Below are 27,867 nucleotides of genomic sequence, written 5' to 3' on the forward strand. Positions count from 1 at the left end.
CTTCTCCCCCCTTAGGGCTTCTCTTGTGGCTCAGACGGTAATGAGTCTGTCTGCAATGAGGGAGACCCCGGGTTTGAGTCCTGGGTTGGGAAAATCCCCTGGAGAAGGGAATGGCAACCCACACGAGCGCCCTAAATCTCAGGACGTCTTCGCCCATTCGCCCTGGGGATGGGACCTATTTATGGAGTCAGATGAGTCCTTTGGGCTGAGAAACAGTCACCAACTGGGCAACGATCACTCACTTGGAGCAGACACCATGAGCAGCTCGGAAAGGTCCGGGTACATGCGGTCTTCTTGCAACTGACGGTCGATGAGCCGCCCCGCATTTTCCAAAGATTCCTGCAGGGCTGCGGCCGACGTGGAGGCCGGCATCGCCGACCCCAGCAAAGAAGACGGCATATCCAACACCGAAGACAACAGCGACCGGAGAAAGTCAAAAAGCAAGGAGAAATAAGAGAAAACCCAGGACGCTAGCTCAGCCCCAAAGCTTAGAGCGCGCGCGCCAAACGAGGGCCGCGGCGCCAGTGCATGACGCACTTCCGGCTCATCGGGTGGGGAATTTGAAGCTTGCATTTGGCAGCTGGGAAGGGGAACTTGTTAGAGGGGGTGGACGTTAGGGGTGGAGCTAAGTGAGAGGGAGGCGGCTGTTTGGGGAGCGGGAGGAGGGAAGTCGGTGTTGTCTTGGAGAAAGGGAGAGAAGGAGGTGGAAGGGAAAAGGGGGTGGGGGGGAACCTAGGGAAGGGGAGGGAGGGGACGGGGGTCTGTAGGGGTGGAGAGGAAGGAGGGGTGGAGGGGCCGGGTGAGTGGGAGCCGGTTACTGCGGGTACTGCGCAGACTTGCTCGGGTTCTAGTGGGTTCAGCGCGCGCTTGGATCCGGGGGCCTCGAGCTTCGGGGAGCGGAAACCCGCAACAGCACCTGTTTGAGTCGCGTGTCAATTTGTTCGGTGCTCCAAGTAACTTCGGACTTCCCTGGTGGCTCAGACTGTAAAAGCGTCTGCCGACAAAGCGGGTTCGATTCCTGGGTTGGGAAGAGCCCCTGGAGAAGGAAATGGCAACCCACTGCAGTACTCTTGCCTGGAAAATCCCGTGGACGGAGGAGCCTAGTAGGCTATAGTCCATGGGGTCGCAAAGAGTCGGACACGACTGAGCAACTTCACTACCAAATAACTTCTGGGAGTCGATAGGAATTTGTAACCGTTAGAAAAAGTTTACACATAAACCAAAATTTCTCTGCATTTCTAATGGGCTTAGGTGTAAATCAGGCTTTCTAGTTCCGTGTCGCTACCAGTTAATTTTGTGGTACGTCACCGTGAAAATTTATGTTTACGAAATCTTCACTGGGTGCAGAGATCTGATGCCTTGCTTTATTTCTCATTGCAGAGGGGAAGCAGATGATTCTATTCACTGTTTCATCCCCAGCACACAGTAGGACTGGTATAGAATAGGCCACCCAACACGCTTTCGTAGTAACTCAGGTGGTAAAACATCCGCCTGCGATGCAGGAAACCTGGGTTCGATCCACGGGTTGGGAAAATTGCTATGGGGAAGGAAATGGCAACCCACTCCAGTATTCTTGCCTGGAGAATCCAACGCACAGAGGAGTCTGACTGGCTACAGTTCATGGGGTCACAAAGAGTCTGACACGATGGGGCGAGTAACACACAGACACCCAACATGTCATCTACAGCAGTGGGATTCTTAATTTGCGTCAGGCTTTGTACCTGTGTTGGGAATATCAAACTGAAACAACTTTCGTGTTCTGATGGAAACGCTCCTGTCCTCATGCAAGGACTCAGGCAAAAACCTGAGTGTATCACTTTGTTTTCTATAGAATAGTATTAACTGAAGTAGAAGGGTAGAAAAGGAAAGATATACCCATCTGAAAGCAGAGTGCCAAAGAACAGCAAAGAGAGATAAAAAAAAGCCCTCATAACTGAACTATGCCAAGAAATAGAGGAAAACAACAGAATGGGAAAGACTAGAGATGTTTTCAAGAAAATTACAGATAGCAAGGGAACATTTCAAACAAAGATGGGCACAATAAAGGTCAGAACCTGTATGGCCCTAACAGAAGCAGAAGATATTAAGAAGAGGTGGCAAGAATACACAGAAGAACTATATAATAAAGGTCTTAATGGTCCGGATAACCACAATGGTGTGATCACCCACCTAGAGCCAGACATCCTGGAATATGAACTCAAGTGGGCCTTAGGAAGCATCACTACGAACAAAGCTTGTGGAGATGATGGAATTCCAGCTGAGCTGTTTCAAATCCTAAAAGATGATGCTGTGAAAGTGCTGCATTCAATATGCCAGCAAATTTGGAAAACTCAGCAGTGGCCACCGGACTGGAAAAATGTCAGTTTTCATTCCAATCCCAAAGAAGGGCAATGCCAAAGGATGTACAAAGTACCACACAGTTGCACTCATTTCACATGCTAGCAAAGTAATGCTCAAAATCCTTCAAGCTAGGCTTCAACAGTATGTGAACTGAGAACTTCTAGATGTAAAAGCTGAATTTAGAAAAAGGCAGAGGAACCAGAGATCAAACTGCAAACATCTAATTGGATCATAGAAAAAACAAGGGAATTCCAGAAAAACACTTACTTCTGCTGCATTGACTACGCTAAAGCCTTTGACTGTATGGATCACAAAGTGATGAGATTACCAGCCCACCTTACCTGCCTCCTGAGAAACCTGTTTGCAGGTCAAGAAGCAACAGAACTGAACATGGAAAAAAGACTGGTTCCAAATTGGGAAAGGAGTATGTCAAAGCTATATATTGTCACCCTGCTTATTTAACTTCTATGCAGAGTACATCGTGCCAAATATTGTGGGCTGGATGAAGCACAAGCTGGAATCAAGATTGCTGGGAGAAGTATCAATAACCTCAGATGTGCAGATGATACTATTCTTATAGCAGAAGGTAAAGAGGAACTAAACAGCCTCTTGATGAAGGTGAAAGAGAGAGAAAAAGCTGACTTAAAACTCAATATTCAAAAAAACTAAGATCATGGCATCTGGTCCCATCACTTCATGGCAAATAGATGGGGAAACAATGGAAACATTGTTTCTTTATTTTCTTGGGCTCCAAAGTCATTTTGGACAGTGGCTGCAGCCACGAAATTAAAAGATGCTTGCTCCTTGGAAGAAAAGCTATGACAAACCTAGACAGCATATTAAAAAGAAGAGACAATACTTTGACAACAAAGCTCAAAGCTATGGTTTTTCCAGTAGTCATATATGCATGTGAGAGTTGGACCATGAAGAAAGTTGAGCGCTGAAGAACTGAGGCTTTCGAACAGTGTTGATGGGTCTTTCCCAGTAAGTCAGCTTTTTGCATCAGGTGGCCAAATTATTGAAGCTTCAACTTCAGCATCAGTCCTTCCAATGAATATTCAGGGTTGATTTCCTTTAGGATTGACTGTTTTGATCTCCTTGCAGTCCAAGGGACTTTTCTAGAGTCTTTTCCAACACCGCAGTTTGAAAGCATGAATTCTTTGGTGCTCACCCTTCTTCATGGTCCAACTCTCACATCCATACATGACTACTGGAAAAACCATAGCTTTGACTAGACGGACCTTTGTCAGCAAAGTGATGCTGCTTTTTAATACGATGTCTAAGTTTGTCATAGCTTTTCTTCCAAGGAGCAAGTAGCTTTTAATTTCACGGTTGAAGTCATGGGAAAGACAGAGAGCAAGAGGAAGACGGGGCAACAGGGGATGAGATGGTTTGATAGCTCAATGGACTTGAGTTCAAGCAAACTCCAGGAGATGGTAAAGGACAGGGAAGTCTGGCATCCTGCAGTTCATCGGCTTGCAAAGAGTCGGACAAGACTTAGCAACTGAACAACAAAGGAACTTATTTCTCATTGGCAAAAATGTGTAGATTGTAATAGTTCTTATTTTGATTATAAAGATGTGTTTGAGGCTAATTATAATGATTTCAAATTCATGGTCCCGAATCGCAATTATTTTTGCACCAACTCAATTAGCGTTCATCCTGCATGCCACACTAAAGATTCCACATGCCACAACTAAAAGACCCAGTGCAGCCAAATAAATAAAAATTAGAAAATTTGAAAGCAACTTATTTAAAAGAATAATGTCTAATCCTTGTTACTGTAAAGAACACATTTTATGAAAAATTGTCAGTTTGTAAAACTAAGCCATTAATGAAAAGAATGGCATTATTTTACATTTTTGCAGATCCCTTAAATGTTTCGCTAAATAAGAGATAGCTAGATTTTCATATGACCGTTGTTATATGTTGTTTAGTGGAAGTATATAAAGTATACGTATACTTATATAAGTATTTATAAAAAGCAGAGACACCACTTTGTTGACAAAGGTCCGTCACACACAGTTACACAATTGGAGAAGGGAGTATTTTAACATTTATAGACACTTGGAATATTCTTCTCTGACAGCATACCAAAACTTTTTTAAAGGTTAGCTGTGATGTGAAATTTGAAGCCATCCTTAGAATTCTGAGGATTGAGTGTCACCTGGTCGGTAAATGCATTTTAGGAAGCAAAAAGAGTGAATAGAAACCCCAGATGGGTTTAATTGGACGCCAGGCTCCGTGGCGGTTATACATCGCCAGCCCGCTAGGGCGGCGCTGCCCATGGAGGCCTCTGTCCCTCCGCGCAAGGCGCCTCTCTTGGCCTTGGCTGCGACGCTGACGCTTGAAGGCGATACTTCCTGCCCGGTTTGCCGGGAGCCTTGGGCCGCTGTGCGTGCTCTGGTTGTTGCTGGTTTCTTGGAGGGTGGCCGAGCATGGAGCGCCCGGGGCCCAGCGATGGTGGGTTCAGTGAGGCGAGCACCTGTAGGATGGGCCGAGCAGGGCGGGCGGCGCTGAGGTCACCCTCTGATAAGGCCTTTTCCCTTTTCTCTTTCTCAAATGACAGGCTCAGAGGCATCGGGACCAGACCCGCAGCTGGCGGTCACCATGGGCTTCACGGGGTTCGGTGAGTGACTGCCCTAGACATGGTCTCCTTTTGCAGAGGTTTTAAGAGTCGCATGTTGGGAGGGGCGTTCGAGCTGTTACTTGTGTTCAGACATTCCGCTGTGCCTCGTCCTATTTATTAATACTTTTAACTCTAGTGTGTGTATCTTGCAATTTCAAGTCACACTCTTCCCCCGTCTGTTTTCTAACTCCTCTCTGTGTCTTGGGACCAGCCCAGGTGACACTTACAGGACGGTTAGAGAAAAAGAAAGATTGTTGCCTGACCTACGCGGTGGAAAGTGTTGGTTAATGCAGAGAGTTGTTTCTCTGCGTCCTGAGGTTGAGAGCCAACCACTGATTGTGGTCTGTAATAAGATGGCCCTTTTGGCATCAAGTGGGCTATTAAGTGATATTATAATAGTTAAATTTGTTACTTTGTTGAAGTATTGGTGGTTTAGTCGCTAGGTCCTGTCTGGCTCTTGCGACCAGATGGGCTATAGGCCACCAGGCTCCTCTGTTCATGGGATTCTCCAGACAAGAATACAGGCGTGGGTTGCCATTTCCTTCTCCAGGGGATCTTCCCAACCCAGGGATAGAACCCGGGTCTCCTTCATTGCAGGCAGATTCTTTACCAATTGAGCTAAGGGGAAATACAGTTGATTTATAATGTCATGTTAATTTCCGGTGTACAGCGCAGTGATTCATTTAAACACACACACACATATTAATAGATATTCTTTTCCCTTATAGTTTATTACAAACTGTTGAATATAGTTCCCTGTGCTGTACAGTGGGTCCTTGTAGGTTAGTCTTTTTTTCTATTCCAAAGTCTTCACTTGTGTCTCTTGTTTGTTCATTCATACATTCATTTATTCGGGTAATGTCTTGAACCACATATTTATTATCTCCTAGGAGGTCATGTCTACAAAAGTGCTGTATGCTTCTGTAGGATTCAGTTGAGTCACTCAGTCGTGTCTGACTCTGCGACCCCATGGACTGCGGCACGCCAGGCCTCCCTGTCCATCACCAACTCCTGGAGTTTACATAAACTCATGTCCATTGAGTTGGTGATGCCATCCAACCATCTTATTCTCTGTCATCACTTTTTCGTCCTGCCTTCAATCTTTCCCAGCATCAGGGTCTTTTCAAATGAGTAAGTTTTCACATCAGGTGGCCAAAGTATTGGAGTTTCAGTTTCAGCATCTGTCCTTCCAGTGACTATTCAGGACTGGTTTTCTTTAGAATGGACTGGTTGGATCTCCTTGCAGTCCAAGGGACTCTTAAGAGTCTTCTCCAATTCCACAGTTCAAAAGCGTCAATTCTTTGGCACTCAGCTTTCTTTATAGTCCAACTCTCACATCCGTACATGACTATTGGAAAATAGCTTTGACTAGATGGACCTTTGTTGACAAAGTAATCTCTGCTTTTTAATACAATGTCTAGGTTTGTCATAACTTTTCTTCCAAGGTGTAAGTGTCTTTTAATTTTGTGGCTGAAGTCACCATCTGCAGTGATTTTGGAGCCCCCCAAAATAAAGTCTGTCAGTTTCCCCATCTATTTTCCATGAAGTGATGGGACCAGATGCCATGATCTTAGTTTTCTGAATGTTGAGCTTTAAGCCAACTTTTTCACTCTCCTCTTTCACTTTCATCAGGAGGCTCTTTAGTTCTTCTTCACTTTCTACCATAAGGGTGGTGTCATCTACATAGCTGAGGTTATTGATAATTTCTCAATTATCTCAATCAAGCAATCTTGATTCCAGCTTATGCTTCCTCCATCCCAGCGTTTCTCATGATGTACTCTGCATATAAGTTACATAAGCAGGGTAACAACATACAGCCTTGATGTACTCCTTTTCCTATTTGGAACCAGTCTGTTGTTCCATGTCTGGTTCTAACTGTTGCTTCCTGACCTGCGTACAGATTTCTCAGGACGCAGGTCAGGTGGTCTGGTATTCCCATCTCTTGAAGAATTCTCCACAGAGTGGTGTGATCCACATAGTCAAAGGCTTTGACGTAGTCAATAAAGCAGAAATAGATGTTTTTCTGGAATTCTCTTGCTTTTTCGATGATCGAACGGATGTTGGCCATTTGATTTCTGGTTCCTCTGCCTTTTCTAAAACCAGCTTGAATATCTTGAAGTTCTCGGTTCACATACTGTTGAAGCCTGGCTTGGAGAATTTTGAGCATGACTTTACTAGCATCTGAGATGAGTGCAATTGTGTGGTAGTTTGAGCATTCTTTGGCCTTGCCTTTCTTTGGATTGGAAAGAAAGCTAACCTTTTTCAGTCCTGTGGCCACTGCTGAGTTTTCCAAATTTGCTAGCATATTGAGCGCAACACTTTAACAGCATCATCTTTTAGGATTTGAAATAACTCAACTGGAATTCCATCACCTCCTCTAGCTTTGTTCATAGTGATGCTTTCTAAGGCCCACTTGACTTCTCATTCCAGGATGTCTGGCTCTAGGTGAGTGATCTTACCATTGTGATTATCTGGGTTGTGAAGATCCTTTTTGTTTAGTTTTTCTGTGTATTCTTGCCACCTCTTCTTAATATCTTCTGCTTCTGTTAGGCCCATACCATATCTGTTCTTTATTGTGCCCATCTTTTCTTGAAATGTAGTATTATATACTTATCTTTGTACACAGTATTATGTACTGTAGTATTATGTTACTTATTTTTCTTTCAGTTCTTTTTAATAGCTTTCTCCCTAATATAAAGAACACAATAAATGAGAAGGAAGAAAGTAAATCTTTATTTCTTCAAAATAATCTCAACTTGCAAATTAAAAATCTATAATTTATATGCTTCCCTGCCTACCCCTTTAAGAGCTTCATATAACCCTGGTTATCTTAAATGTTTGCCAGTAGCATAGTGAAGTTTTTAAAAAGTCAAGTGTTACTGCATTGTAGCTTTTTTGAAATCTAAGTTTAACTTTTTCTGAGTTAACCTGTCTTATTTATAAGACCAAACAAGTTTCTTATCTTTCATGAGAACAGTGCCAAGTATCAAACATTTTGATCAGCCTTCAGCTCAGGTTTTAATTTCTATTAAATGCTAACATTCTTCTGATTTTTTTTTATCTTTCATAATCATATCTGATCCTGCTGTATTAATGACGGTTACCCATAAAAAATTTTTTTAAAAGAGTATTTTGCATATTACTACCTTCTGTTTATTTTTCTCCTGGGAAGTTGCTTTGGTATAGGCAGCATCTAAAATCACAGCCTTGGAAGAATCCCTTGCTTTGCCTGTCTTTGATTGCCTCAAACTTGAACTTTGCCTCCCTCATGGCCTTGTATTTGAGTGCCAAGTCATGAAGATGGCTTTGTCAACAGCAGTTTGATCCAATAGGATATTCACAGTGTTGTGTGAGTACAGGCATGCCTTAGAGTACCACAATAAAGCAATTATCACAATAAAAAAAATAAATAAATAAAAAATAAATGAGAAGGAAGAAAGTAAATCATTCATAATCTCATGAGCTAAAAATCAAGGCATAAAAATTTGTTTGCGTTCCAGTTTTTTTCTGTTGTGTGTTAACAACATTAAGATCGTATATATGTATGTACAATTTTATTAATTATATGGAATTTGTTGAGTTCTTAATATTTTGAGGATTTTCCCATTTTATAAAGATACTCTTCCGAAGCCTGTCTTCTGCTGGGTTGACTAGGAGATAGAAGTGCTGTAATTTGTAACATTTTAAGATTTCTCTCACATAGGTCCTGACGTTTATCAGTAACACTGAAATAAACATTTTTATAAATAACTCTTTTATCTCCTTTTGTAAAAGGAGTTTTCTGTATACTTCCATAAGGTAGATTTCTACAGGAGGGACTACTCTGATAAAATATATAGGTATTAAAAAGTAATAAAAATTGAGTATATAGCTTTTAAAACTTCTTGGTATATGTTGTCATAATGCTCTTCAGAAAGGTGGTTTCCATTTATATCAGACAGTAGTGTGTAAGAAAAGCATTTTTACCACATTCTAACTAACACAGAATAGGTATTAGTACTGAAAAAAAAAAAAAACTAGTAAAAATCAAATGCAACGTTGCTTCCAAGCAGATGCAGGTCATCAGAATGTCGGTTCCTGGTGGTTTCAGGATTGAGACCCCTGTTTGCTTACTGACTTTCAAGTGGGAGTCTCTTACCTCTTTCTCATACCTGCATTGCTTGTCTTCTTGCCCCCTTCATCTGCAAACGCACTGCGATCCTTCTCAAGTCTGAGGTCTCTCTGACTTCTGCCATATCTATTTCTGCATCTCTTCTACATTTTCTTGTAAGACCTTCTGTGATTAGACTGGGCTTGCCAGGATAATCTCTCAGTTTTTGAGTCTATAACCTTAATTAATGTGCAGAGTCCCTGTGAATGTAATATATACACAGGTTTAAGGAATTTCAATATGAATATTCCCTATTCTGCCTAGTACCCCATGCTGAAGTTTCAAAAAGTAGAGTCTAGATAAATTATAGGAGGATGGGAAAGTTGACTGGTTAATATTATTTAGCGATGAGATTGTAATTAAATTTCCCTGGGGAGTTGGGACTTCCCTGGTGGTCCAGTGGCGAAGACTCTGAGCTCCCATACAGGGGGTGTGGTCATCCCTGGTCAGGGAACTAGATCCTGCATGTTGCAACTAAAGATCCTGAGTGCCACAGCTAAGATCTAGTGCAACCAAATAAATAATAAATATTTAAAATAAAATTCCCTGGTTAGTAAATGTTTTCTTCCTTGATGTTTTATGAAGAATATCATAAATATTCAAATATATCAAATATCAAAATATCAAAAAATCAAAATATCAAATATCAAATATTCAAAAACAAAAATACCAAATAACCAAGGTTATTTGGTAGCTGTGCTATAAATTAGATAGACTTTAAGTGGTTATTGATACATCAGTAAGTAAGTATTGAGTACCCGAACGCTGGCCAAGTTAGTTCAAGAAAATCACAGTCTGCTTCTTATTCCTGTTTTAGGAAAAAAAGCTCGCACATTTGATTTGGAAGCAATGTTTGAACAAACTCGAAGAACAGCAGTGGAAAGAAGTCGGAAAACACTGGGTAAGAAGTTCAGTTATTTGCTTTCTTATTTATGTAGATACTGTATCCAATTTACACAGGTGTGTTACCAGTTATTAAATTATAAGACTGAAAAAAAGTTTCAAAATTGTTAAAAGTTCAGGTGTTGGTTCCTTTGGAAGCAGGTTTTTTTTTTTCAGTCTCATTTTTTAAATATGGTAAAAGTTGTATCTAAATAGGATAAGAAGATCTGAGTTCTAAAATCTGTGAGAAGTGTGAGCTATGAGCAAACAAGGATTCAAAGTTAATTAATAAGATTCAAAATAGGGACTTCCTTGGTGACCCAGTGGTGGGGGATCCACCTTGCAATGCCAGGGACGCAGGTTCAGTCCCTGGTCTGGGAAGACTGGACCTGCTTTGGGGCAGTTAGACCCTGGAGCCACAACTAAGACCTAATGCAGCCAAATAAATAAATAAATATTAAAAAAAAAAAAGAATCAGAATAGTGGTTTCTCTTCTTCTTCACCCTCTATCTGATTCTCATTTCATTTTTTTTCTTTCCTGCTAACAGTGGAACCAGTATTTGGAAGGCTGAGCTAGAGGTGGCTCTCAGTTGTGTATACCACTGATCGTTGACCCAGAAAGTATAGAAAATTGAGCCATCCAGGGAATGGGGCTGGTGCTGTTGAATCCCTGCATTCATGAGTTGTATCAGAGATTTAATGAAGGCCTTAACTTCCAGACTGTCTGGTTTGATAGCAGGTGGTTGGCAATTCTAGTTACCACCTCAGGATCTTTGGAGGTGACTGTCTCCTCTACTGCTTGTTTTAGATCTGATTCAGATCATTCTTATACTAGAGAAGGGATAGATGTAAACTGATAGAGCAGAAGGCACTCAGAACCAGAGACAGGACTCCTGGAAGAATTTAAGTTAATGTTACTCCAGTGCTTATCACTGTTTTAAAATGATAAATTATATAGCAGTAATATCTCACATTTGAGAAGTGAGCATAATTTTTGGTCTTTGGAAGAATAATAGTTTTTGATTTGTGTGTGTGTGTGTGGTAAAAAGACTGCTATCTACATATAGTATGTATTGTTTAAAAAATGTGTATTGTTTAAAAAAACCTTCAACTACTACGTGAAATTTCAGTTACATACAGAAGTACAAGAATGAACTCCTGTATTCCTATCACACAGATTTAACTATTGTAACAGTTCATGTCCAGTGTTATTTCCATTTGCTTCTCCTCTCAGATTGCTTTGACAAAAATCCTAGATACATTACTTCACCCATAAATATTTTTGTATGTCTTTAAATGATAAGGATTTTGAAAAACCTTAACCGAAATACTACTACTACACCTGAGAATATTAAATAGTTTAGTATCATCAAACAGTATGTAGAGACATGTTGTCTGTAGCTTCTGTACAGATGTATTACACACCTCATCTTTGAATGTCTCAGTGAATGTTTATATTGTTACAGTTTAGCTTTCCAGCGTGTGATGCCAAATGCTTTGAATAGTGATTGTCTTATTCCCCTACCTAAGTTTTATAGTCCCCATTACCATGCCTTATAAGATAGGTTCTTAGTATTTATTTGTGCAGACTGAATTGAATTAAAACTGCAGTATTGCCTTAAAAAAAAAATAAACCCTGCATCTTTGGAGAATGTGTGTGTGTTTCTTTTGGCCACACTGAGTGGCATGCAGGATGTTAGTTTCTTGACCAGGAATTGAATCCTTCATCACTGCACTGGGAGCTCAGAGTCTTAACCACTGGACCACCAGGGAAGCCGCTGGAGAATTTTTTTAAATGGCATGATGAATTGTAAAGAGTTTGGAATTTGGAGTTGGAGAACCCAGCTTTAAGGGTTAGACCCACATTCTACTAGATGAATAACATTGGATGGATCTTCAAATTTCAGATCTTTAATTTCCCCAATCTGTTTGTTGACAGTGATAAGGTCTCCTTATTTATTATAAGCTTCCTTCAGGTTTCTTGAAGGGATTAAGATGTTGGACATAGTACTTTTTAAATAGTAATGTTATAAATATCACTTTTAATTCCTGTCATTTTTCTTAGTAAAATATGTATTCATGTAACACTTAAGTGGAATTCCAATAAAGAGTTATTAGAGTTGTAAAATTTTGAAAAATTATCTCAGGGCCTCGTTTTCCTATTGTTATTTGTGGATGAATTAAATGGGTTGAACTTTCTTGACTTTGTGTTACATTCTTGGACTTAGACTCCTGTTTCTACCCCTGCATCTAAATATAAGAAGCCAGAGTTTGCCTTACTTTTCTTAAAAGTTAAAAAAATCTGATATGGGCCTTATTTATCTAATGGTAGATATTGGAGTCTTCTTGAACTTTGACACCAGACTTGAGGAAAAGAAGAACTTTTGGTTCCTTTTAATGGCAGATTTAACTGTGTATGCAGATGTGAAGTTTTGGTTGTTAAGTGCTCTAATAGAAAGGATGAATTATACTATAAAGCCTGAATAAAATATGTGTTACCAAAAGTGTTAGAAAATAGTGTTATAAATTGTTTTTGAAGTATTTTTTAAGCTTTTGAAAGCTGTTAGTAGGTTTTGGACATGTGAAAGACATAGACTCTTTTAGAACTAACATACTATGAGGAGATAGATGGGGAAGAAAATGTCTTTTATTTAAATGCTAATTTTGAGTATCAATAATCCATCAATAATTCAATGGATTATGAACCTTCTGTTACATGACTGGAAAAAAATTCCTTGAGAAGATATTGAGATAGGATTTTAAGATGATTTCAATGGATGATTTAATTATCTTGGAAAGAATAATTGTCCCAGAGGTTTTACAAATTAGAAAAGCTTAAAAAAAGATTTTTTTTAACTTGAAATTTTCTTCCTAGGTAGCTAAATCCTACCTTATCCTTTAAGGCCTCACCTCATATTTTACCTTTTCTAGGTATTCAAAACTCTTCTGGATGTAACTGTTCTCTACATTTTTTTAATAATACTTTATTATAAATTTATTTTAGTATTGTTCATGTCTTGATAATCTTGTTTTTCATATTTATACTTACAGTATCTTAATGCAGAACTTGGTATATAGTAGTTACATCTCTAAATAGTTAATAAAGAATTATAACTAATGTGGTCAGATAATCCTGATCTTGTTTTTTTATTTGTAGTCATTTTTGCACTACACATTTTAAATTAAATATAATTTTTCATGAAATTGGTAGCCTACTGAGTCATTTTAGAATGGTAGAAACATTTAGCAAGTGGCTTCCCTGGTGGCCCAGATGGGGAAGAATCTGCCTGCAATGGGGGAGACCCAGGTTCCATCCCTGGGACGGGAAGTGGCAACCCATTCCAGTATTCTTGCCTGGAGAATCCCCTTGGACAGAGGAGCCTGGTGGGCTACAGTTCATGGGGTCACAAAGAGTTGGACACAACTGAGCAACTAGAAAAAAAGAATATAATTAAAACATCATTCTAGCTTGTTTCTATTAGTTTTAGTTCCTTTGCATGTTATTTTAACACTCATTTCTTCCTATAATGCTTACGATATAATGAAAATGAGATTTTTCAGCTGCTAAATTACATTCATGTGAATCTGCAATTTGTGTGAATCAGCCCACTTGTGACATGGTAGCTTTAAATAGTTTGCTGTTATCCTGGGTGAATTGCGTACAGCTGGGGTGCTTTTGCAGGTTGGCTGTCCAAAACTGTTAGCTACCTGAGAATAGAGAGATACCAATAAATTGAGATACTTAAAAGAATAAAATGAGGTGTTGGGGAGTAAGTTAATTCACTTTTGCTAATGGAACATACAGAGCATCTTTACAGTATTTACAGAGCACTTGGATTCCTGTATGTTTTGCATACAGAAATGTGTGCTTGGTCCTACTCTTGGTAAAGCACACAAAAATGATCCCTTTAGTCAGGGAACTGCAGTCTATTGACTTAGTCTCACTTTGGTTTGTCCTTAGTAGACAGTGAGATAAAAATAAAAAAGTTAAATTTTAAATTAAAAAGTTAGAGACTTCCTTTGTGGTCCAGTGGTTAAGACTCAGTGCTCCCAATGCAGGAGGTACAGGTTTGATCCCTAGCCAGGGGACTTAAGATCATGCATGCTGCCCAACATGGCTGAAAAATAATTAAAATTAGAACAGCTAAATTAAAAAATTAGATAATTCACCTGGATGGGGCAAGTAGCTTGGAGCACTCATCCACTGGGGAGGAACTCTAGTTAGATACGTGAGTAGGTCATAGTTTCCAAATAGTCTGGTGACAGGTAAGCAAATAAAGAGCTGTACTTTATGGCCCTTTGGGGAGAGAGGCAGGTTCACTGCTTTATAAAGTGGGTGGTACTCACTGGATAATTTTACAGGCTTCAGAAGGTCTGGTCACATCAAGGAAAGATACATTGTGGAGTCTCAATTGACTACTTTGCTCTTACTGTAGCTGTTACTTCTCTGATTTGAATTCCTAAACTATTAAGTGAAGATAGTAGTATTTACCCCAAGCTGTATTGGATATGGCTGAAATTTGCTAAGATAGTAGAACTTAATTGTTCTTACAAAAAAAGAAAGAAACACAGGATAAATATGTGGGGTGATGGTTGTGTTCATTGACTCCATGGGAAGATTTCTTTCTCAGTGTGTATTTGTACCAAATCATCACATTGTACACTTTACCTGTCTTACAGTTTTGTCAATTATACCCCATTAAAGCTGAAGTAAAAGAAGTTTCTGCTTTAGGGATTGTTATAAAGATTGTTGTTGTTGTCGTTCAGTCACTTCAGTTCAGTTCAGTCCCTCAATCGTGTCCGACTCTTTGCGACCCCATGAATCGCAGCAAGGCAGGCCTCCGTGTCCATCACCAACTCCCAGACTTTACTCAAACTCATGTCCATCAAGTCAGTGATGCCATCCAGCCATCTCATCCTCTGTCGTCCCCTTCTCCTCCTGCCCCCAATCCCTCCCAGCATCAGGGTCTTTTCCAATGAGTCAACTCTTCGCATGAGGTGGCCAAAGTATTGGAGTTTCAGCTTCAGCATCAGTCCTTCCAGTGAACACCCAATGAACAATGAAAGGACTGATCTCCTTTAGGATGGACTGGTTGGATCTCCTTGCAGACCAAGGGACTCTCAAGAGTCTTCTCCAACACCACAGTTCAAAAGCATCAATTTTTCAGCACTCTGCATTCTTCACAGTCCAACTCTCACATCCATACATGACCACTGGAAAAACCTTAGCCTTGACCAGATGGACCTTTGTTGGCAAAGTAATGTCTCTGCTTTTTAATATGCTGTCTAGGTTGGTCATAACTTTCCTTCCAAGGAGTAAGTGTCTTTTAATTTTATGGCTGCAATCACTTAGTCATGTCTAACTGTTTGCAACCCCATGGACTGCAACACACCAGGCTTCTCTGTCCTTCACCATCTCCTGGAGTTTGCTCAAGCTCATGTCCATGGAGTTGGTGATGCCATCCAACCATCTTGTTCTCTGTTGTTCCCTTCTCCTGCCTTCAATCTTTGCCAGCCTCAAGGTCTTTACCAGTGAGTAATCTCTTCACATCAGGTGGCCAAAGTATTGGAACTTCAACTTCAGCATCAGTCCTTCCAGTGAACATTCAGGGTTGATTTCCGTTAGGATTAACTGATTTGATCTCCTTGCAGTACAAGGGATTCTCAAGAGTCTTCTCCAGCACCACAGCTCAAAAGTATGAATTCTTTGTCGCTCAACCTTCTTGATAGTCCAACTCTCACATCCATGCATAGCTTCTGGAAAAACCATTGCTTTCACTATTCATACCTTTGTTGGCAAAGTGATGTCTCTGCTTTTTAATACGATGTCTAGGTTTGTCATAGCTTTCATTCAAGGAGCAAGCGTCTTTAATTTCATGACTGCAGTCACTGCCTGCAGTGATTTTGGAGCCAAGTCACTGTTTTCATTCCAAAGAAGTCATAGGAGACCTAATACAAAATGACTTAAATAAGAAAAGTTTAGTATTACACCATGACAAGAGCTCTGAAATGGGACTCTTCCATCTTCTGAATCCTGATGTGAATGACTTAAAGATTTTCCCCCTTTTTTCTGCTTTGCCAGCTTTAGAATGTTGTCTTATTCTAAACTTACTGTCCTCATGACTAAAAATTTTGTTAACATACAGATGACCACATCCACAGGCTGAAAGACTTTTGTGTAACTCTTCAGGAGTAAGAAAACCTTTCTCAAATGTACCTCCAGCTGACTTCCTCTCATGTGTTATTAGCCAGTATTAGTGTGGTACATCAGTTGCAAAAACAGCCCTTGCAGGTTCACTATGGTTTACTTGAAATCAAACTTTACTCCTTCTGGACAGGAAGGGGCCCAGCATCAGGAGAACTGTGATTTTCTTTGCAAGGAAAAAGGGAGAAGTAGCTGCTAATAGGTGACTAATGATGTGTGCCTTAGTGTGGATTCCTGATTAGTGTCAGAACTGCCCTTAAAACCTGAGCCTGCAGTCCGAGTGTGGCCTCCCCCGCCTCACTTCCCAACCTCTCCTGCCCTCCCTCACCCTGGAGGGTACAGAGGGAATTACTGGGGAGGCAGGATGAAGGTAGGAGCCCAGCAGGCTCACTCTTAAATTTGGGCATTATCCTTCTCTTAGTGTTTTCAACCTCCCCAGCATCAGCGTGTTAACTCCTAACCCACCTCAGCCCAGTGGAAAGCACAGAAAAATTAATGTGACTATGCCTTACCTCTTCCTGGAGAGTTTTTTATCTTCCATGTTTGAAATGAATGACTAGTTGTTGATGCTTGCTGTCTATTTCCTTGTTACTCACCCTCTATATCCTGCAACAAAAGACCCTGAATAGTGCAGCATTCCAGTGAGTGCCCTTTGATATTGCTTAACTTTGGGTGTATTATTCTTCACTTTTAAAATTTTTTTAAAGTGTTAAAGATTATCTCAGGTTATTGAAGATGGTAGCAATCGAGAACAAGCCTTATTCATATAATTAATTTCCTTCCTATGTTCCCCCAGTTGTTGAATGAAATTATCAGAGGAGAAAGATTAGATTTCCTTGGATAAATTTGTTTTGTCTTTCCAAGGTAATAAAAACCTCTGGAAACTTAATGTAATTCAGTTTTTCTCATAATTTTAGTGTCGTCTGTGGCCAAAAATCCAGTTTGGGCAGGTCAGAAAGGAAGGAAGTGCTGAATTTATAGTTTAAAATATTAAAAAGTGAGGTTACCCAAAATCTTATATTTGAACACTTTCTTGTCACTTGGCACATCTTTTTACATACTGCAGTCATGGTTCCTATACTCTTAACATGCTAATTTTGCTTAGCATGTCTGTTAATATTTTCCCAGATTTGTGTATTTTCTATATATATATATTTTTTGGCCACTCCACCTGGCTTGCAGGATCTTGGTTCCCCAACCAGGGATTAAACCTGGGCCAGCGCAGTGAAACCACTGAGTCCTAACCGCTGGATGACAGGGAATTCCCTTCTGTCACTGTTCTTGTTGTCTGTATTTTTTTTTATTATGTTGATATATAGTAAAATTCAGTCGTTTTCTCAGTGTTGGGCATTTAGAGTGATAGTTTTTTGCTATTACTGGTAACACTCATGTGTTATATCTTTGTAATTTTGTTAGTTTTCAACATTTTAAACAATAAATTTTGAAGTCTGTTGAAAAAATTTTTATAATCTTTTCAGAAGCAAGAGAAAGAGAGGAAGAGATGAACAGAGAGAAAGAATTAAGAAGACAAAATGAAGATCTTGAACCGACATCTTCAGGCTCGAGTGTGGCCAGAGCTTGCTCTAAATCATCTTCCAGGTGCTTGTCTTTACTGTCATTTTCTAGGTGTTAGTAACACAATTTAGGCTAAGTTCCTCATACTAAAAGGCTTGCATGATTCCTCCCATTTCAGGCAGTTGTGTATCTCTAGGACCACGAAAAAGTCCTTTGTCACTTTGTGAATCAATTGATTTTTTCTAAAGTATTCCACGTGTAGCATTAAAATCTATGCCTTTTGACTGCAGAGTATAACTGTGTAAAGTTGGAAAGATATTGACAAGTTGGTTATTTTTTTAATGTTTATTTTGTCATTTATGTCTTTTGTCCCTTTCCCCAAAGTATTCATGATAAGTTTTTTTGGTAGGATCCTTTATAACTAAGAAGGAATGTAAACAGTGGCACATTGTAAAGTTCATCGAGTGATAGGAGAAAGCAGCCATTAAAATTAAAATTACTTTAAAGTGAAATTTGATACTATACAACATAATTACTAAGAACTTCAAGCAGTATAAATAGGTATACATATTCCAAATCTGGGTGGAATAATACAAGAATTCTGTTGTTGAAGTATGTTTTAAATTGTCAAATAGGTTATATAAACTATTTTTTGAAAGTTTACTTTGTGGTTGCTCTGGGTCTCCGTTGCTGTGAGCAGGGGCTTCTCTCTGGTTGCGGTGTATGGACCCCTCATTACAGTGGCTTCCCTTGTTGCGGAGCACAGGCTCTAGGTGTGGGGGCTCAGTAGTTGTGCCACACAAACTTAGTTGCCCCGAAGCGTGTGGGATCTTCCCGACCAGGGATCAAATTTGTCCCCTGCATTGGCAGGCAGATTCTTAACCTCTGAACTCTCAGGGAAGCCCAGTGTCTTACGTTTCTCTTTATCCTGTACTTCTTTCCAGCTCTCTCTGTGTTCAGCACAGTATCTTGCTTATGGCAGATGTTCCATATATTTCTTTAGTTTGCTAATTAAGGGGAGAAAAGAGAGGAGATGCTGCTGTACTGGTTTGTAATGGCTTTCATCACAAACTAGCACAGACTGGATGGCTGAAACAACAGAAATTTATTTTCCCTCAGTTCGAGAGGCTAGAAGTCCAGGATCAACATGAAGGCGGGGTTCACTGGCCTCTCTCCTTGGCTTGTAGATGGCCATCTTCTCCCTATTTCTTCACATTGTCTTTCCCCTAAGTTCTGTTCAAGTCTTCTCTTTTTATAAGGACCCCAGTTAAAATAGGGCCCATCCCTACTGACATCATTTAGCTTAATCACTTCTCTGAAGCTCTCTCAATACAGTCATAGTCGGAGTACTGCAAGTTAGGGCTTCAAGATATGAATGTTTTGAGGACACAATTCAGCCTGTAATAAAAGCTATCTGTAGTACTGGTGCCAGAAAAGGCCCCACAACCCAGCTAAAAGCTGATCATATTCTGCCTGTGCGCCCAAGAGGAGCACGGGGGCACCGAGCTCAAAGGAGAAAAATAATGACAGGCAGAGAGAGGGGGGTAGAGAGAGAGAGAGAATGAAAGCCAGTGAAGAACACCTGTCATCTCATAGGAAAACTGCATAGAAATCTCTTTTGCCTACTTTCCGATTAGCAGGTAAGGTTGGTGAGACAATGGGGACTTGGGAAACAAAATATTAAGGTAAATCTTTTTACTGTAGCCAAGGAGCCAGTACTGTGTTATATGGAAATCCCTGGTGGCTCAGTGGTAAAAAACCCTCATGCAATGCAGGAGACTGGGGTTTGGTCCCTGGGTCAGGAAGATCCCCTGGAAAAGGAAATAGCAATGCACCCCAGTATTCTTGCCTGGGAAATCCCATGGACAGAGGAGCCTGGTGGGCTACAGTCCATGGGGTCACAAGAGTTAGATATGACTTAGTGAATAAACCACCGCTGCGTAGCATGTGGGATCTTAGTTCCCTGCCACCGATTGAACCTGTGCCCTTTCTGCAGTGGAAGCATGGAGTCTTAACCACCAGGCTGGCAGGGAAGTCCCTTTTCAGTTATTATTGATGTCAGGCATCATTTAGCTGATAGAGCCACAACAGGGAACACAGCAGACTTTAAATTTCTGCCTTCATGGCACTTATATACTGAAGAGACTTCATTAGATGGCAAAGACACTTTGACTCCTGTAAAATTATTTGATAGATTGATTGTTAGAATTGCAATTCTCAATCTTCTATGAAGGGGAAGGCAGTAGAGGGATGGTGGATGGTGGTGGCTACAGAATGTATAGAGGTGTTTGATAAAGACTTTAATGATAGTATATAATAGTCCCTGTTGGATTCCCTGTGACTCAGACTATGAAGAATCTTGACTGCAATGCTGAAGACTCAGGTTTGATCCCTGGGTCAGGAATATCCCCTGGAGAAGGGAATGGCAACCCACTCAAGTATTCTTGCCTGGAGAATCCCATAGACAGAGAAGCCTGGTGGGCTACCGTCCATGGGGTCACAAAGAATCTGACATGACTGAGCGACTGACACTTTCATTCTTACTTATGATAGTTCTCTGATGTGTTGGGTAGAAAAATAGTTGAGAATCAATAGGATACTGCCTAGAATAAAGTATCTTTTTTTTTTTTCATTTATTTTTATTAGTTGGAGGCTAATTACTTTACATTATTGTAGTGGTTTTTGCTATACATTGACATGAATCAGCCATGGATTTACATGTGTTCCCCATCCTGATCCCCCCTCCCACCTCCCTCCCCACCCGATCCCTCTGGGTCTTCCCAGTGCACCAGGCCCGAGCACTTGTCTCATGCATCCCACCTGGACTGGTGATCTGTTTCACCCTTGATAGTATACTTGTTTCAATGCTGTTCTCTCTGAACATCCCACCCTCGCCTTCTCCCACAGAGTCTAAAAGTCTGTTCTGTACATCTGTGTCTCTTTTTCTGTTTTGCATATAGGGTTATTGTTACCATCTTTCTAAATTCCATATATATGCGTTAGTATACTATATTGGTCTTTATCTTTCTGGCTTGCTTCACTCTGTATAATGGGCTCCAGTTTCATCTATCTCATTAGAACTGATTCAAATGAATTCTTTTTAATGGCTGAGTAATATTCCATAGTGTATATGTACCACAGCTTCCTTATACATTCATCTGCTGATGGGCATCTAGGTTAGAATAAGGTATCTTTTACAGTCCCAGGAAGCTACATTTAACAATTTAGCAACTCATCTTACTTGGATTAGCAGTGAGAAATAATTTCTTTTTCAGACAATGTATTGAAACCTTTTGAGGTAACATTCATTTCTTACTTTATTTGCTCCCATGACAAACAGTGATTGTATTCACACACAGTGAATAGAGGCATTTGTTCTCTCCATGGTTTTCTTTCTTATGGTGTAGTGTTCTGTAGTTTTTCTTCCTTAGTTATTTTGCTGGTTCATGAGGATTGTCTGATGGGCCTCTAACATATAATTGCTCTGAGCTTTTGTCTTTGAGTTTAAACTGTATTTAGATAGGATAGATAAGAGAAGTTTTTTACTTTCTTAAGATTAAATAGTATTTGAAGGCAGTTCTCTAGGAACACATGGTAATCCTGAATGTGCTTTCCTAGCATTAGAGCTTTGAAACACCCGAAGCAGAAAGGGAAGGAGCTGAAAGGAGAAATAGGCACATCTGCATTTAGTGTGAGATGTCAGCGTTCATGTCTCTGACTGATGGACAGTGAGCTCAGAGTCAGCAAGGTGAGAAAGAACCTTAAGGATGCCCTTGGCCAACACCTTTGATTGATGTCTACAGAACACTCAGCCCAACAATGGGAATTCTTATTTTTTTCAAGTTTACATAAAATATGCAAGACTTACCATATCGTAGACCATAAAACACAACTTAACAAAATTTCAAAGAAAAAAACTCATACAAAATGTGTCCTCAAACAATAAATAATAGATGAAAGAACATTACTCTTCCTGAAAAAAATGAATATGTTTTAAAAATATAGTCAAATTTTTTTGCTTATTTTTTAATCATACAATTAACAACTAAAATATGTGTTTTTTGACATTACTTAAGAAAGAACTATATATATAATTCAAAAGATAAATATTTGAGCCACACAATTAATGTTTGGATTACAAATTTAAAAACATTTAAAAAAACTCAGTTGTTATAAGGAGAAACAGGGCTTCATGGGAAATTAACACCATCTCCGGAGTATGTTCTTCTTTGCAGCAAAGGCAGTGGGTTTCTGTTTCTGTATTTTCAGGGACTCAAGTAGCAGTGAGAGTGATGAGAGCTCTGGCTCTTCTGATGATGAGTTGATTGGCCCCCCTTTACCCCTGAAAATGGTGGAAGGACCAGTTAATCCTGTGGAGGCCGTTCTCAGTCCTCTGCCTCCACCTCTTGCAGAAGATATGGAAGAAGATGATGATGATGATGGTGATTCAGAAGAGGAGGAAGTAAGTATTTCGGTGGTAATTTAAGAAATCGCTTATATGTGGAATATTAAAAAAAATGGTACAAATGAACTTATTTGAAAAACAGAAACAGAGTCACAGATGTAGAATACAAACTTAGGGTTTCCAAGGGGGAAAGGTAGGGGAGGGATAAGTTGGGAGATTGGGATTGATATGCAGAAACTACTGTATATAAAATTGATAACTAATGAGCACCTACTGTATACCATAGGGAACTCTGCTTAGTACTCGGTCATGATTTATGTACTCACCTTCCCTCATAGCTCAGTCGGTAAAGAATCTGCCTACAGTGCAGGAGACCTGGGTTCAATTCCTGAGTTGGGAAGATCCCCTGGAGAAGGAAATGGCAACCCACTCCAGTATTCTTGCCTGGAAAATCCCATGGATGGAGGAGTCTGGCAGGCTACAGTCCATGGGGTCGCAAGAGTCGGATATGACTTAGCAACTAAACCACCAATGATTTATATGGGAAAAGAATCTAAAAAAGAGTGAATGTATGCATATGTATAACTAATTCTCTTTGCTGTACAGTAGAAACAAACACACCATTTCTAAACCAACTATATTCCAATAAAAATTAATTTAGAAAAATAGTTCACTGGAGTAGTGTCTTTTAGAGTAGTGTAGAGATCAATTCCCTGCTAGATAGTTATTCATGATTGAGAGCAAATTAAAAAAAAAAAATCTGAGTTTACTACTGACAGCCCTTGTTGAAAGAACTCTAAAGGATGTATTTCAGGAATAAGTAAATAGAACTCAAAAATAATAAATGGACAACAGGAGACAATGTTTTAAAACATTATTATGCATTTTGTTAAGTTTATGTAGCATTGAATGAAAGTAATGTTGATGATGAATAAATCTGGGAAGATTTAAAAACAAAGTGGATTTGAAATGTCTGTGAGTGATAATGTGGAAGACAGGAGAGTGGAATCAGTTCATTCATTTTGAAATCTTATTATTCCGGAGCAGGCTAGAGATGTTAGTTAATTTTAGATTAGCTTAAGTCAAGTTGCAAGTTACCATTTTAAGAGTAAGTTCCCAAAGAAATGAAATAAATTGTGTAACCTTCAAAATAGTAAAAGGAACTTTGATGTACTTTGTATTTTTGATACCTAGAATCAGTCATTTTTAAGAAACACCTTTCTATTTGTGACAGATTATTTTCAGTAATAATTATGAGCTGGAACAAACAATAATGGTCAGAAGAGAAACTGACAGCCTTTGCAAATGTGTCACTGACTTCATCAGTGGGCATACTTTGCTTATTTGTGTTTAGTACACAGTATATCAAAATTGTCATTATGTGTTTATTCATAGTTTAATAAAGCTTTTCATGCTCACATGTATAAAATTAGGAAAAGAGGCATAAATTTGGCAGTTTCATTAGAAATCTTGTTTTATGATAATTTCCTGAGACTGCAGTTTTGACCATATCTTTTTTTTTTAAATATAAATTCTAGTGGCTTTTAAATATCTCTGTTCCTAAAATATTTTCACTAATATCTCTTCTAGAAAATCCATTATTTTCTAATATATTTGGTAAAAACTTCTAATGTTGTCTTCTGCAAAAATCAGAGAAAATAGCTAAATTATGGCATACATTGTCATTAAATGATCCTTTGCTTTAAAATGTTTTTGATGAAACTATTGAGCAATTCAGACATTCCCTTTTTGAATCCTCTGCCAACCTAGTCTGTCGTCATTTGTTTTTTTTCCTGGCATTAGAAGAATAATAGACTGGAAGATATCATTTTGTTTCTTTAACTTAATAATCACTGTTTGTTTATTTTGAATGTACTGTTTAAGTGCAAGAACATGTAGTACAGCAGGGATTGGATATAAGAAACTACCCTTGAAGTAAGCTTGGGTGATTCTGAACCAGTAAAAATGTAATCTGAAAATGTGTGTAGCTGTATGTGGTACAGAGGTTTAACTGCAAGTTCACCAAGCTAACTTCATGTAGATGCAATGTCTGTTAAAAGGTAAGTGATAAAAATATGCCTATTTGAAGCTTACATGTATATTAGCAAAACTCAGCACTAATTATAGCGACAAGCAATCGCCAGCACCTGGTGATAATAAAAAGTAGTCTCATCTTTAGTTGAGTTTATTTTTGTTTTAAATTCTGTGCAGAAAGTGTACCCACTTATTGATCCGTACCACTAGCACTGAAATACTGTTGCTATGTCTTTGAAATGCCTTCAGACATTTAAAAGAAAGACTGGAAAAAAGTAGATGAAAATCTTGGTAAATCAAGGTCACAAAAATAACTTGTTAGGCATGAAAATAAATACAGTTGTCCGTTAACAATGCAGGAATTAGGGGCACCAGCTCTCTGAGCAGTCACAAATCTGTCAATTTTTTATAATTGACAGCCCCACATTTACATGATTCCACTATATCCAAAGTTCCACGTGTTCAGATTCAACCAATTGTGGATCTTGTAGTACTATGTAGTATTTACTATTAAAAAAATTCCTCCTATAAGTGAAACTGTGCAGTTCAAATTTGTGTTGTTCAAAGGTCAACTATATATCAGTATTCACAATAATTGCTACTTAAAAGGCAAAAAGTTTTCCAATTGGGTTGAAACATTCAGGCATATTCTGCTCATGAATGTCTTTCCTGGCATCAGGGTCTTTTCCATTGAGTCAGTTCTTCCCATCAGGTGGCCAAAGTATTGGATTTCACCTTCGGCATCAGTCTTTCCAATGAATGTTCAGGACAAATTTCCTTCAGGATTGACTAGTTGGATCTCCTTGCAGTCCAAGGGACTCTCAAGGGTCTTATCTAACACCACAGTTCAAAAGCATCATTTCTTTGGTGCTCAGCTTTCTTTACAGTCCATCTCTCGCATCCATACATGAATACTGGAAAAACCATTGCCTTGACTAGACGGACATTTGTTAGCAAAGTAATGTCTCTGCTTTTTAATATGCTGTCTAGTTGGTCATTGCTTTTCTTCCAAGGAGCAAGCGTCTTTTAATTTCATGGTTGCAGTCACCATCTACAGTGAATTTGGAGCCCCCCAAAATAGTCTGTCACTGTTTCCACTGTTTCCCCATCTGTTTGCCATGAAGTGTTGGGACCAGATGCCATGATCTTAGTTTTCTGAATGTTGAGTTTTAAACCAACTTTTTCACTCTCCTCTTTCACTTTGATCAAGATGCTCTTTAGTTCTCTGCTTTCTGCCATAAGGGTGGTGTCATCTGCATATCGCTAATGGTAAAAGAAACAACTTATTCTCCAGGGAAATTTGATAGTCCTTAACCTGTGTTCATTTTAACACAATATAATCAAAGTATAAATTGACAGAATTATAAGGAGAAATGGAGAAACCTACAGTGATAATGGAAACTTTTTTAGAAACAATTCAGAGATTGTTAAGCTGGCAATTGGAGTATAGATTTTAGCAATACAAATGCACAAGTTTTATCTATTGAACATATATAGAACCCTCATCCAACATTTTCTTTTAAGTGTACTTGGATAATCAGAAAAACCAACAACTACATATCTAGACCACAATATGCTATAGACAAGAAAAAAAGTGTTTAGTTATTTTGTGTAGTTCATAGTGTAGATAATATTTGGGTTGAACTATAATACGTGAGAATGAGTTTTGTTATGTTCATTACAAATGTTTGTGTGCCCCCAAAATTCATGTGTTGAAGCCCTAACCTTTTGTGTGACTGTATTTGGAGACGAGCCTCTTCAGACATAATCAGGATTAAGTTACAGGAAACCCTCATAGGGGTGGGCCTGATCCAAATAGGATTAGCATCCTTATAAGAAGAGAAGCACCAGAGAGGTAGGTTTGCACATAAGAACAAGAAGGTGGCTGTTTATAAGATAGGAAAAAATTCTTCAACAGAAATCAAGTTTTCTGGCATGTTGGTTGTGGACTTCTAGCCTCCAGAACTGTGAGAAAATAACTTTCTGATCTTTAAGCCACCCATTCTGTGGTGTTTTGTTATGGTGGCCTCAGCTGACTAATGCAGGTTTGTATGGCTGACAGTGGGCTGAGGAAGAGAGAACAGAGAAGTCAGAAGAGTGTTTTGAGGAGAAATAATGTTGCTATAGTGAGGACCTAAATGTGTGCAAGTACGTGATATTGTGGGCTTCCCTGGTGATGTAGTTGGTAAAGAATTTGCCTGCCATTTCAGGAGACGTTAGAGACATGGGTTCAACCCCTGGGTCAGGAAGATTCCCTGGAGTAGGCACTGGCAACCTACTCCAGTGTCCTTGCCTAGAAAATTCCATGGACAGTGGAGCCTGGCAGGCTACAATCCATGGGGTAACAAAGAGTTGGACATGATTGAGCATGCACATACACTTGATATTGTGGTGAAATCGTCATGTGATTTATGTGTAGCTGAGTTTTCTTACTAGAGGGAAATGGAAAGATGAGGCTGATGAGATCAGATCCAGAGAAGAAATACAGCAGTCCCCCCTTATCCAGGGGGGATATGTTTCAAGACCCCAGTGGATGCCTGAAACTACGGATGGTTCTGAACCTTATATATGCTGTGTTTTTTCTATACATACATAGCTGTGATAAAGTTTAATTTATAAATTAGGTACAGTGAGAGACAACAGTAACTTAGAACATTTATATCAATATATTGTAATAAAAGTTACTGGCATACTTCGGAGATAAATGCTGGTTGGGTTCCAGAGCACCATAATGAAGCAAATGTTGAAATACAGCAGGTTACAAGAACTTTTTGGTTTCCCAGTGCATATAAAAGTTATGTTTATACTATAGTCTGTTAAGTGTGCAGTGCAGCATTATATTTAAAAGAAAACAAGGTACATATGTTAATTTTAAAATACATTATTGCTAAAACCCCCTAACTGCTGTCTGAGCTTTCAGTGAATTGTAATCTTTTTACTGGTGGAGGGTTTGAAATATTGTGAAATTTACCAAAACATGACACAGAGACATGAATTGAGAAAAAGTATTGGAAAAATTGTGCCGATAGACTTGTTCCAAGCAGAGTTGACACAAAATCTTCAACTTGTAAAAACTCAATAAAGGACATTAACACAAGGTATGCCTATATGTGAATGTGGTCTTTCCTTCTCTCTCAAGATATGTTATTGTGCAGATACAATGTTTTTTCCATCTTAACTAAGCATTCATCATGCACTATGGCTATAACTTGCAAATTTGAGGTGCGACAGCAAAACTAACATGAGTTTCTTTTTGTTTCTTCACAGTTTCACAGATAGATTGGTTCTTACTGTAGATCCAGCAACCTTCGCATACAGTTTTTTTCCTATCCTCATCAAGTTGAGTACTTTAAAATTTTTCACTCAAAGTGTTGTAGGAAGGGGGACCTCCTCTAGGGCCCCAGGAGTGGATTCTTGTCTAACACTCAGAAAAGAATTGTCTGAGGAAGACATAGGCTGACAAAGCAAGAGACTTCATTGGAAAGGGCGCCCGGGCAGAGAGCTGCGGGGTACGGGAACCCAGGAGAACTGCTCTGCCTGGTGGCTGGCTCCCAGTCTCGGGCTTTATGGTGATGGGATTAGTTTCCGGGTTGTCTTTGGCTCATCATCCTGACTCGTCCTTCCTGGTGGCATACTCATTGCTCAGCCAAGATGGATGCCAGCAAGAAGGATTCTGGGACGTGGTCAGAAGTGTGGTGTCTCACTTA

General features: G+C 39.4%; 2 protein-coding genes across 4 annotated transcripts in view; one reads left to right on the forward strand and one right to left on the reverse strand.

The window, feature by feature from the left end:
• NUP155 (nucleoporin 155) overlaps positions 1 to 510 on the reverse strand; it is a 55,406-nt gene extending 54,896 nt beyond the window's left edge. For 2 of the 3 annotated variants that reach the window (XR_010658987.1, XM_065905247.1), the window contains exon 1: positions 243 to 510. Coding sequence is in view for 1 of the 3 variants with exons in the window: in XM_065905247.1 (XP_065761319.1) it covers positions 243 to 399 (157 nt within the window). In the remaining 2 variants the exon portion in view is untranslated. The remainder of the gene's footprint in view (positions 1 to 242) is intronic. The other variant, XM_065905248.1, reaches the window with a different exon arrangement.
• Positions 511 to 4,704: 4,194 nt separating this feature from the next.
• Positions 4,705 to 27,867, forward strand: part of WDR70 (WD repeat domain 70) — a 274,164-nt gene continuing 251,001 nt past the window's right edge. Inside the window, exons 1-5 of the mRNA XM_065905250.1 lie at positions 4,705 to 4,803; positions 4,910 to 4,969; positions 9,937 to 10,020; positions 17,685 to 17,805; positions 21,991 to 22,183. Of these exons, the coding sequence (XP_065761322.1) occupies positions 4,779 to 4,803; positions 4,910 to 4,969; positions 9,937 to 10,020; positions 17,685 to 17,805; positions 21,991 to 22,183 (483 nt within the window). The 5' untranslated portion in view covers positions 4,705 to 4,778. The remainder of the gene's footprint in view (positions 4,804 to 4,909; positions 4,970 to 9,936; positions 10,021 to 17,684; positions 17,806 to 21,990; positions 22,184 to 27,867) is intronic.

Source organism: Muntiacus reevesi, chromosome 14, assembly GCF_963930625.1.
Source record: "Muntiacus reevesi chromosome 14, mMunRee1.1, whole genome shotgun sequence".
Taxonomy (NCBI): Eukaryota; Metazoa; Chordata; class Mammalia; order Artiodactyla; family Cervidae; genus Muntiacus; species Muntiacus reevesi.